A 12,989-nucleotide genomic window follows, 5' to 3' on the forward strand; every position below is an offset into this window, starting at 1 on the left:
TGATTGAATACATGTAATAATTAGCATCTTGGATCTACACCTGTAGTCTACACCTTGGACTGTTCTCAGACCTTTTTCCTTTTCCTTCACAGAAGATTTAAGCTGATTCACTGAATCAGTTTCAAGTTTTATTCAGTTCATTAGTTTTTTTTTTCCTCAGCTTGAAATAGAGATCAAATATTGAATACATGTCTATCATATATAGTTTTGCCATATTTGTAAAATGGGTATTCAGCTACTCTTTATGAAGTTTCCTGGATCCTCCAAATAACAATTTCTTTCTTTATTTGCTCCTCTTGAAGAATTTGTAGTACTCTAGAAAGCATCTAGAAGTTATAATGGGCTTCAGATTGTCAATAGGGGATAGCCTAGCCCTTGTATTCTGTGCTTGGGAAATTTGTGCATAGCCTTATATACTGTAAAATGCACCACCTTGTTTCATCCAAAATTATCTTCTAAATCGTTTGAACAAATGATTGTTTTTGTCTCACATTTTTTTCTGTTTAACTGTGGTCTCGTTCACTCTCACTAAACCCTTGGTTTCACGCATTCAGGTTATCCATACAAAATGTGCATAGAGTTGCCCTCCCTTTTTCAGTCAGTTCCTCACAAATCTTATCTTTGCAGGCAACCACCACTAGGGTCGTGGATGATAGTGAAGGACATAAAGTCTAGAGGTTTTTTTTCCAAGTTCAACCCTTCACTTTTGTATCTATTTTAGTACTGTATCTGGGTACAATGCATACTTTCCGATGTGAATAGATTAAAAAATAACCACTAATTATTTTCATTGTCATTTCATCAGCCAATAATATTACAAGCTATTATCTTTTTTGCATGATCTGCCCGGCAAACGTGCAAGATTTTATTTTCTCATAAGCTATCATCTCTATAATGATTATTACAATTACTTCTGTATTGCTTCTCTGACATCTCTAAGCTTCAAGGAAACCTCTTGCTTCGATTTGCTTGACAGATTTTCTCTTGATTCAAGTAATGAGATTCACATTGTATCAGATGAGCCATTAATGGTTATTAATACTTTAGCATCATGTCTGCCAAACCTCCCTCACATTTCTTCTAACAAATATAGTCAGAGGATGTCCTGTTGGACCTACTTTTTCCTTCTGTATTTCTTGTAAAGGTATTCTGAGCTCAGGGGGCAATTTTGTTTCCTTATCTTATTAATAAACATAAATACTACTTCTTCTTGGTGATTTCTAGTTTTCTCAGGCTCTGTACATCTTGATATGTGAATTGCACTTCTCTTTGATTAATCACATCACTCTATTTGCATGCTGTTTCTTCACATTACTGATGGATGACATGGAACTTTTCCACCAAGCAAAAATGCTTAGTTCTCTATCATGGTAGTGATGCTTTTGTTCTAAGTATCTACAGAACATTTCTGGTCATTAGTTTACATTTCATTTTGAAAGTAATGTGTTCTCCTGTACTTTTGGTAGCTTCAGATTCTGCTTTTTCTGTGTTATGAATCTTGGCACAGTTCTTTTGTTGTTGCTGGTTCTTCAAAATTTCTTTCTTTTTCCTTAACTAAAATATTTACCTATTCTGTCATTCTCTGTGTTTTGGAACTAGTATGGGTCTTCTATAATGGTTTTTTTTTTATGAAGGGAATTTGCCTTTTCTCCCACTTGTGCCCAGTTCCATCCTGTTATGCTTATGTATAAGATAAGGGGTGAAATGAATTATGCACTTTCTTTCTGTGATATCTGAAAAAAAATGAGATTGAGAAGAATTTTGTTGTTTGTCAATTTAAGTCAACATTTGGTTATTCAGGACATTATTACCTCTTAAATCAGTTTAACAGTCCTAAAACAAATAAAAATGATCCACTAAATTGTAAGAGACTGAGGGAATGTGTCAAAAAGAGTTCTTATGCACACCTCATTGGATAAGAGCAGCAAAAGAAAAACATTTGGTAGTCCTAACAGTGCCATTTGGTTTGCTTTAGTTGAATATTGAGTTCTAGAAAGGCCACTATGTGGCAGTTTTCAAAAATCTTCTTATAGATACACTGTCAATGCAGAAAAGAAGTGAGAAAACAAGTGAAAAAATTAGGAAACAAATGAAAGTAACTAAAAGCAATTTCTGGACACAGAAAGTTGTAGGCGCCTCTGCAATCTTTGTCCTGTTCTTCTGACTTCTGTTAGAAAGTGTGGAGTTCATTTGTTTGGAGTGAAAGCCCCGGCAGTGTAGGTTAGTGGTGGATGGAACTGCAAGCAGTTGTCTGCTGACACTGAGAGCTCTGGATGTACCTTCTCTTGATACAGTGTGAAATACAGGCTCCCACGCAAAGGCTTTAATTTCTCAAGTATTGGCCTTTGATGTGCATGACACATGCAGTTTCTTTTGTTATATTTTTGTAGTGATTCCTCTTTCTACTCTTACAACTGACCAAACATCAACTCAAAAGCCTATAAACAAGTCACTTTTGCATGTTTTATCAGACTCCAATATGACCCAGGTGAAGCTAAAGCAAAATAAACCTTCCACCTGACCTAAAACCATCTTCAGTTTTATCATTTCCCAAAGCAGAGGCAGGATGAAGCTTCTGCTTTCATAACCATTTTTGCATCTGGATTTTGCTTCTTAGAGAGATCAGTGGTAAAATTATTAGGTCTGATCCGTCCATGTGAATAAAGATGGATGCAAGGGTAAATGTCAGCCTGTAACATGCAGAGATTTATAATGAAAGCATTTTCTTGTAGCTTGAAGAGCAGCTTACTAGGGAAGATACATGGAGACGTTCCAGAGATACTGCACTTTATTGGCTTTTAACCACAATAACAAAGTTTTCTTCTTAAAATGTTTTTGTAGTCACCATTTTACCTTATCCTCCACTAAGGCTAGGGCTACATTATGAACTACTGTATGGCAGTGGGAGTTCATCTGAGGACCCCAGGCTGCGTTAGGTGTTTCATTGGGGAGTTTGCTTTGGTCTAACTCTTGTCTGGGTCTGTAGGCTGAACACTTACCTGTGGCTGAAGTACATCAGACTCAGTGAAGCATACCTTTTGGGTTAGTTTAATTTGAAGTCAGACCAGTTTATATGCCTGGGGTCTACTTTTCAGTGCAATATTTTGTCTAAAACAACAACAACAAAACAAACACAGAACATCCCTCAACTGAACTGAAACACTAATGTAGACATTTTGTAAGGTGCCTTTGATTTAGTTACCAGCCCTATCAGATATAGTGGTCATCTGACGCAGGATGTAGTGGCAAAGGAGTTGGTAACCTGAGGACAGATATAAAATGTGCACAGAGAAGCCTCATGCAGTAGAAATATGCACTGCAAAATCATACTAGGAGAGCTATTAAGATTATGATTTTATTTCCCCCTTTCTTTAAATCACCTCGTTTTATGTTAGCTGACAGCTGATTTCATATTGAGAAGGAGATGTAAGTGGGCTTTATGGAATTAGTATATTAATCTCAAAAAGGCTATTTTGGTTAGTGAGTTTTGTCTTGGAGTTTTTTTTTTCTGTCAGTCAGGATCCGTCTCTTTATGTCATAATAGATACAGCACTGGCAGTAACTCATCTGATTACTTGATAAGAATCCTAATACAAAACAGTCAATCATACCTCCGAGCTTGTATTTAAAACTAATCTTACTAGCAAGGTTTCCAAGAAAAGCACTATCTTACACCTAGTAAATCTCAGTGCAGATCAAGATTGATTTGTACACAACAGGGTCGTAAGTATGTCATTATTTCAGCTTTTATATCTGGTTATGCTTAGTGCTCCAGGCTGAGTGCAGTGAATGTAACTAGGATAGATTAACAAATTTTTGCATTACTGGTTCATTCCATTTTTCAAAACATTGCAGGTATTTTTACAGAGACGTGAAAAAAATCAGATTTGTTTCTTTGTTTTCTTGAAAACTCATTAGTTAAACTGTGCTGTTATTGATGCAGTAATATATTAGGATGCTTATTTTATCCTATTTTTGTTATTTCTTGAATTAGAACATGTTGGAAAATAGCACCTTTAACAAGGTGTTTCATACAGTTTTCCCTCAGACAGTAAAAGTTCCTATCCTAAATTATGCCCCAAAGGAACACATGCTTTGCAGACTAGAAAAATAGTTTCTTACTTAAAGCATAGAATGCATAAGACGTTCTCCATATAATTCCACTCTTATTAGTGTCATGCAATAGAGTTCTTCTAAGTATTTCTAAAAAAAAAAATAAAAAAAAAAAAAACACTTCTTTTGTGTGTGGAAAATTTGACTGAAATTGTCAGAAGGCAGCTTTTTCTGAATTTGGTCTGAAAAAAGTGGTAAACCTAGTTATGTAAACTGTTCCCCCAAAACTTTATTGTTCCTTGTCTAGTCTCATGATAGCTGATTTTAGGAGTTTTTCTCTTTTACAGGAAGAAATACATTAACTCAGTCACTGAAATGAACTGTCAGACTGCAAAGCATTAGCATAATTGGCTGGCACCTATTTCTTGGACATTTTGTCTGACAAACTCATGGGACTTTGTGATTAAAATATAATGAATAACCTTGCTGATAACTGTCTCCCAAGGAGAGAATAGCATACAAAGTTAAAAATGTATTTTATTCGGCTTAAGGTTGAAACTTGCTGAATGGAAATTGTCAAAGCGTTTGCTCATTTATACTAGCAGTTATAACTACTCAACTACTGCATTATATTTATCCTGCAGAGATTTGCTACTTGGTGTAATAATAAGGTACACTTCAATAGTGTTTTCTATGAGAATTTAAAATAGATACATGACCGTATCTGGGAAAATACAAAGCAAAATCCAGAGGACTTATGACCAAATTTTGTGGTTCCTACTTGGCTGCAGTAGACTTGCAATGATATTCTGTTCTTTCAAAGTAACAAACTTTCAAATTCTTTCTTCATCATCTTTTGTTAGTAAGCTTAAAATAAGCTCAGCAAGCCCAGACAGAAGGACAGTGCCTTTCTGAAAGATGAGTTACAACAGGGGGGAAAACACTTGAAAGTCTTACAGTCAAAAATTCTCTAAAAAGCATTATGTGAGCTGTAGAAGACATGATTTAGAATCATTGAGTTGGAATGGACCTTTACAGCAGCCCCACAGTGAGGAGGGGCACCTACAGATAGATCAGGCACTCAGAGCCTGGACCAGCCTGTCTTTGAATGTCTCTAAAGATGAGGCTTCCACCAGCTCTCTAGGCAGGCAATGCCAGTACTTCACTACCCTTCTTGTAAAAAACTTCTTCCTTATGTCCAAACTAAATCTCACCTCTTTTTGTTTGAAACCATTTCCCCCTGCTCTATCACCATGCACCCTGCTGAAGAATCTGTTCTCTTCTTTCCTGTAGCTCCCCTTTAGATATTGAAAGGCCACTGTTGGGTCTCACAGGAGCCTTCTCTTGTACAGGCTAAGCACCCTAGCTCTCTCAACCTCTCCTTGTTGAGATTTTTTGGATTTTGCTACTTTTTCTGTGACATGGCTTTAAGTAACAAAGACAATTCAATTTTGAAAATGTTCTCTAAACATTGTGTGAGACCATTATCCCTGAAAATTACGAAGACCAGAAGCTTCTACCTACAAAATAATGCATGTACTCACTAGTTTTTACATATTGTTCTGCATTTATGGCACTCTGCAGCATTATTTCAACCCAGAAGGGCAAGAAGAGCTGAGAAAGTTCACCCATAGCACGATTTGGAAATATGAAGTTATCAACAAACATGTATTTGTATTGCATGTGACTTTTTTGAAAAAGAGCTAAGACCCCGTGGCCTAGCAAGGACTGAAGGAACTGCTGTGTTCCTTCCGAAAGAGGGAACTTTCCCTCCTTAGACTAATGGAGCATCTCCTTTTGGTAAGCTGATGAGTCAGATTGTGTTGGCTTATGACTTTCCTGGCCATCTGCTACATAAAAATTTATTTTTTCATGAGTTATGGGATACAATTGAAAAAAACCCACAATCTTTTGCTTTCAAAAGTTACTGTGTGGGAAATAACCCATTTTATAGAGTTTCAACAACAAATTTTATAGAGTTTCATTGTTTCTGTTTAGGTGAAAGCCCAGCTTCAAAAGATGGGAGTTATTCAACCCATGAATATATTTCTCCGTCAAGAAATTGACCGCATGCAGCTTGTTCTATCAAGTGTTCGAACCACACTGACTGATCTCAAGTTGGCTATAGATGGTAAGTTGCAATGTTAAGAATGATACTACCTAAGCTGGAATTTTTTTCTATTAATAAATGCCGTTCGTACTATTTTACTAAATAAATATTTTTCCTGGTTTCTCTCCCTTTTTCCCTTTTTTTCCCCATGTCTTCTCACTTTCTCTTCCCCCCAGTCTCCTTCTCTTTTTCTATCTCTTTGTCATAGTATAGCCTTAATGTACTGGGTTTTTTGACCATGGGACAGTTTACTCGGCTCCTGGCCTGTTATCTGTTGATGGGACACACCTATCCCAAAGGGGGAAACGAATCCTAGCACAGGAGCTAGCCGGACTCATTGAGAGAGCTTTAAACTAGCTGTGACGGGGGAAGGGGATAAAACAGGGCTCTCCAGTAAAGAGCCTAAGGAGGCTGTGCTGAAAAAAGGGGTGAGGCAGATATCTCAGCTGAAGTGCATCTATACCAATGCACGCAGCATGGGCAATAAACAAGAAGAGCTTGAAGCCATTGTGAGGCAGGCTAACTATGACCTTGTAGCTATTACAGAAACATGGTGGGACCTCTCCCATGACTGGAATACTGGGATTGATGGCTACAAGCTCTTCAGAAGGGATAGACAGGGAAGAAAGGGTGGTGGCATAGCTCTCTATATCAAAGAGTGTTTTGATGTTGAAGAACTAGTGGTTGGAAATGACAAAGTAGAGTGTCTATGGATAAGGATCAGGGGGATAGTCCTTAGGAGTGACATCGTGGTGGGGGTCTGTTACAGACCACCTAGTCAGGATGAAGAAATAGATGAGATGTTCTATAAACAACTCGTAGATGTTGCACGATGGCCAGCACTCGTTCTCATGGGGGACTTCAACTTCCCTGATATATGCTGGAAATACAATACTGCGCAGAGGAAGCAGTCCTTGAGATTTCTAGAATGTGTGGATGATTGCTTCCTGACTCAGCTGGTGCAAGAGCCTACCAGGGGAGATGCCTTGCTTGACCTACTTTTCACTAACAGGGAAGGACTAGTAGGGGATGTGAAGGTTGGAGATTGTCTTGGCCAGAGTGACCATGAAATGGTGGAGTTTGCTATTCTGGGTGCCGTCAAGAGGGTGATTAGCAAAACTATTACCTTGGACTTCCGGAGGGCAGACTTTGACCTGTTCAGGACACTTGTTGCAAGGGTCCCTTGGGACTTGCTCCTGAAGGGTAAAGGGGTCCAGGAAGCCTGGATGCTCTTCAAGATGGAAATCTTAAAGGCACAGGAGCAGGCAGTCCCGGAGTCCTGTAAGTCAAGCCGGAGGAGCAAAAGACCAGTGTGGATGAACCGGGATCTTTTGTTGAGACTCCGAGAGAAAAGGAGAGTCTATGTCCTCTGGAAGATGGGTCAGGCTACTTGGGGTGACTACAGAGAACTGGCCAAGATCTGCAGGCAGAAAATTAGAAATGCTAAAGCCCAGCTTGAAATTAGGCTGGCTACTGCTGTAAAGGAGAACAGGAAACCCTTTTACAAATATATTAACAGCAGGAGAAAAACTAAGGAAAATTTCCCTCCTTTACTCAACGAGGCAGGCAATATAACCACAGATGATAAGGAAAAGGCTGAGGTTCTCAATGCCTTCTTCACATCTGTCTTTAATAGACAGGACAGTTATCCAAATGGTACTTGCCCTGACCTGGAAGTCCGGGACGGGGTGCATAATGCACCCCCTGTGATTCAAGCAGAGACGGTCAGAGATCTTCTCCTCCATCTGAACTGCCACAAGTCCATGGGGCCAGATGGGATCCACCCAAGGGTGCTGAGGGAGCTAGCAGAGGTGATTGCCGAGCCACTTTCTGCCATCTATCAGCATTCCTGGTTATCTGGAGAGGTCCCACAAGATTGGAGGCTTGCCGATGTGACTCCCATCTTCAAGAAAGGCCGTAAGGAAGACCCGGGGAACTACAGGCCTGTCAGCCTGACCTCGGTATCAGGGAAAGTTATGGAACAGATGATATTGAGGGAGATCACACGACACGTGCATGGCAATAAAGGGATCAGACCCAGCCAGCACGGGTTCACCAGGGGCAGGTCGTGCTTGTCCAACCTCATCTCCTTCTATGACTGGGTGACCAGACAGGTAGATGAGGGAAAGGCTGTTGATGTGGTCTACCTGGACTTCAGCAAGGCCTTTGACACGGTCTCCCACAGTATTCTCCTGGGGAAACTGGCAGCCCGTGGTGTGGACAGGTTCACTCTTCTCTGGGTGGAGAACTGGCTGGAGGGCCGTGCCCAGAGGGTAGTGGTTAATGGAGTTAAGTCCAGCTGGCGTCCTGTAACGAGTGGTGTCCCCCAAGGGTCAGTTTTGGGGCCCATCTTGTTTAATATCTTTATTGATGACCTAGATGAGGGAATTGAGTGTACCCTCAGTAAGTTTGCAGATGACACAAAGCTGGGAGGATGTGTCAAACTGCCTGAGGGTAGGGAGGCCCTTCAGAGGGATTTGGATAGGCTGAACGGCTGGGCTGAGCAAAATGGGATGAGGTTCAATAAGACCAAGTGCCGGGTCCTGCACTTTGGCCGCAATAACCCCATGCAATGCTATAGGCTTGGGGCAGAATGGCTTGAAGAATGTAGAGAGGAAAAGGACCTGGGGGTGTTGGTTGATGCTCGGCTCAACATGAGCCGGCAGTGTGCACAGGTGGCTAAGAAGGCCAACAGCATCCTGGCCTGTATTAGAAATAGTGTAGCCAGCAGGAGCAGGGAGGTGATCATCCCCCTGTACTCAGCTCTGGTGCGGCCGCACCTCGAGTACTGTGTTCAGTTTTGGGCCCCTCACTACAGGAAGGACATTGAGGCCCTGGAGCGTGTTCAGAGAAGGGCAACAAAACTGGTGAGGGGCCTGGAGCACAAGTCTTATGAGGAGCGGCTGAGGGAGCTGGGATTGTTTAGTCTGGAGAAGAGGAGGCTCAGAGGAGACCTTATAGCACTCTACCACTTCCTGAAGGGGGGTTGTGGTGAGGAGGGGGTAGGCCTCTTCTCCCTGATAAGTAATGACAGGACGAGAGGGAATGGCCACAAGTTGCGCCAGGGAAGATTTAGATTAGACCTCAGGAAGCATTTCTTTTCTGAAAGAGTGGTCAGGCACTGGAATGGCCTGCCTAGGGAGGTGGTTGAGGCACCATCCCTAGCGCTGTTCAAGAAGCGTTTAGATGAGGTGCTTAAGGACTTAATTTAGTAGTTGGGTAGAGATAGTGATAGGAGGATGGTTGGACTAGATGATCTTTTAGGTCCTTTCCAACCTTATGAACTTATGAACTTATGAACTTATGAACTTATGTACTCCTGTTTGTATCTCAAAGGTCATTCCACCTTAATTGATTCTGTCTGCACGTGCTCCAGTGTTGCAGTTCAATGTGTTCTGCAGTATTACTGCACTTCTGTGGTTCTCTCCAGGATCTCTGCATAGCTCAGAGGAGTTGAACTATGTGATCAGGTCGTGTGCCAGAATCATTTATGATATTAAGCTGAAGCATGATGATACTGAAGAAGGTACAGGCATTGCTGCTAAGTAATTGAGAGACAGAGTGGTCAGGTCAGATGGTAAAGATTCTAATCTAAGATGGGATTTGCAGCGTTCATGAAATGGGTCAAACCAAATAGAATGTCTCTAGATGGAATCTGAAGTGAGTAGGAATGCCAATCAGAAGAGAATTGCAGGGTTCTGCTTTTGGCCAACACAGGAGGAGGCAACAGTGCTCTGTCTCAGAGACAGGAGAGTTTGGCTTAAAGTCACAAGAGCTGAATGCATTTAATACAACTCTAGAGTGCCGGTGACTACAAGTAGATGGAGAATTTTATCAGAAAAGGAGTGAGGGAAAAGAAGGAATGAAGACATTGCTCTCTGCTTTTAGGTTTCAATTCCTATTTTGCTCCTCTGTAAGAGTTGAAATATCCAGGAAATATTGGAAATACTGCTGATGGTATAATGCTACTTGAATTAACAAGAATTAACAGTAAATCAAAATGACGCTGGATGGGTTCAGTTCCAGCAGTTAAGATCTTACCCGAGTCTCACGTTTTTCAGCAAAGAGGAAGAAAATACCCGAGATATAGCAAACTGTCCCTGCAGGGAGAAGGTCAAAGTGCCTCAAATGAGTCCCTTCTGGTACAGGTGATGGCAGAGCTCTGATCTGCCTTGCTTTACTTTCCAGTGCAGCTAATTAGTTTCCATATCCTTTAATAACCTATGCAGAGACCAAGCTAGAAGAACCAGTTGTCTTCTATTTCAGCACTGAGCTCAAGGCTCCCTTGTATATGTGCATAGAGTCCCTTTTCAAGTAAATTAAAATAATGATTTCTATCAAAGAAATAATTAATCTTTCTTTGATCAAGACAGTCTCAAAATGTACAATATTATGCAGACAAGTGGATGAGTAACATAATTTCTTTGCACTTAGTATTCAGTTGCACAGTGAGCACAGTCCTCTACCAGGTGCTTAATCAAATTAATGTGGTAACTTTTGTGCAATCCTCTAAGACATTATAATTTCTCAGGGAAAGGCAAGTTAAATATAGTGAGAAACTGCTCTGAAAACAAAATGGGATGTATAGTTAACAATACCGATTAATGGCTTCTGGCAGATTCATGATGCATCAGGTGCACACCGTGGTGCGTTAATTAGGGGATGGAAGGAAAATGTAGGCTTTCTGTCTTGCCTCAGCAAAGGGGAAAAACACTCTCCCTCATAATAGATCTCCCAAAACTAGTCAACCGGAGCATCAAATCATCTCCTGTGCCCCTCTTTCTCTACACTGATTAGCCTGCTCAAATAGCCTGTGTGCATTTTGACATCTGCCTTTGTCATGCATCTGGCCCTGGCTTCGTGAACCTGCTAAGACCCCAGCAGCTGCTTATAGCAGATCTAAATTTTCAAATAAATATTGTGTTTTGGATTATAGTTTCAGTCTTCAGGTGCCGTGTGGCTTTGTGAAAGGAGGTCTGACTGTTTATTTCTGCAGGTTGGATGTGAAAAGATGGACTTTGTCATGTTCTTGTTGCTCACTGAGTTACATTTGGGGAAATACAAATCCCACCCTCAGTGAGCTTCTGTGTGCAGCTGAACACGGGAGATGCTGAAGGAATTAGTAGAGCCAGCTTTGTTCCTCTGACTGGAGGGCAGATTAACAGTGTTCAGCGTTTGGGAACGGTGAGGAAGCTCAGCATGTGTCCAACATGTTTGTTGGCAACCATGCCCGCCTGCATCTCCACCAATGAACTTTGCTGCCCGGAGGGCTACTTTTTTTGGATCAGACTGTAATAATTAGATGGGAGCTGCACTTTGTACTCTCAGTTATGTCCCAACCAATAGTTCTGTGTTAATTACTTATTGATTGCCCAGAATTTATTTCACAGTTGGTGTAATACAGAGTTTCACATAAATCAGAAAACAGCAGTGATGATTGTCCTCACAAGTGACCTAAATTGAGACTGTGTTGCAGACAGAGACAACTGTTTAGAGACCGGGAAAGAGAGCTGCTTTCTCATCTTTTCATCAGGGTAGTAGTGAGACATGGGGATTGAACCAAAACTCCAGATCCTAATGCGCTATGAGGAGCAGATCTTAAGCCCCCGGCAGAGTGACAGTGCTCTTTGCAGAGCAATATAGAAAATATGGTGTTGCTGTGTGCGTGCTTTATTTCCGTGGAAGGGTATGTACCTCTGGCACAAGCATACTAACTCTGTATCTGTTTAATAGGGACTGGGCACCTTCAGCAACCTCTGCCACTGAAGACAGTGTCCTTAAAGAATAAAAGTGGACAGTAATAACCTAGTCAGTTATTCCTAGTCCCTCTTGCAGCTTGAGTACAGGCAAATTTCAAGTTACACTCTCTGTGAGATTGGAGTGGAAGGAGGTCTATGTGTACCTCCAGGCACTGAAGTGGGACTGGTGTCTCAATGGAAAATATGTATGTCTTCTATCACTGAAGAAAGTGAGAAGGGAGATGCTGTGGGAGTCATTCGTAGTCCCTCATGAGTGGGTGAAGATGTTTGTTGGCAACCGTGCGTGCATGTATGCATGCCTGCATGCCACCAATAAACTTTGCTGCCTGGAGAAATTCTTTTTGTTATCATACTGTAATAATCAGATTGAAGCTGTGCTTTGTACTCTCAGTTATGTCCCAGATAATAGTTCTCTTTTGATTATTGGTTGCCCAGAAAGAGGGAAGGGAGATTCTGAGTGACTTCCACTAATCTTGGCAGTGGAGCATGCTAGTAGCAGTACTGAAAGTTGATATTGAATCCTTTGCAATGGAAATAAAAGCAGATTTTAGTATGTTTTATTCACTGTGTTTTTACCTGCTTAGCAGTCTGTTTAAAAGCCTGTAGCATGAAAGAAACAAATGCTTACCTCATTTATTTATGAGTGTATCTAGATTCTGCTTTGATCAAAAATCTGTATCCACTTGGCATTTGTTTCCGGTAGTGTATTCAAACTAAACCTTTACAACTGCCTACCTCATGAGATGTTGAAACCATGTACAGAACTTTAGATTTGTTATATTTCCATGTCATATGCATGTGTATACATGTATATATGTCATGTATACATGTATACATGTATATATGTCATGTGACCACAGAACTCCCACAACTGTGGGAGTTTGGCAGTGCTTTTTTTGCAGCGCTTGCAGAGTTCGATAGGTAAGTCCTTTTCATGTTAACCACTTATCTGAGAATGCAGAAAACCCTCTAAAAGCTTTCACTGTTAATATGTACAGATTTGTTGTCACAACTTGCTGGCCTGGGGTTTTTATTCCATACATTTTAGTTGGTACACAAGGCAAGCA

General features: G+C 40.9%; 1 protein-coding gene across 1 annotated transcript in view; it reads left to right on the forward strand.

The window, feature by feature from the left end:
• Positions 1–12,989, forward strand: part of LOC136059377 (dynein axonemal heavy chain 5-like) — a 142,760-nt gene that overhangs the window by 117,031 nt on the left and 12,740 nt on the right. The window contains exon 74 of the mRNA XM_065753530.1: positions 6,052–6,184. Within this exon, the coding sequence (XP_065609602.1) occupies positions 6,052–6,184 (133 nt within the window). The remainder of the gene's footprint in view (positions 1–6,051; positions 6,185–12,989) is intronic.

Source organism: Cyrtonyx montezumae, unplaced genomic scaffold (assembly GCF_038088225.1).
Source record: "Cyrtonyx montezumae isolate F1298 unplaced genomic scaffold, pur_monq_1.0 scaffold_8, whole genome shotgun sequence".
Taxonomy (NCBI): domain Eukaryota; kingdom Metazoa; phylum Chordata; class Aves; order Galliformes; family Odontophoridae; genus Cyrtonyx; species Cyrtonyx montezumae.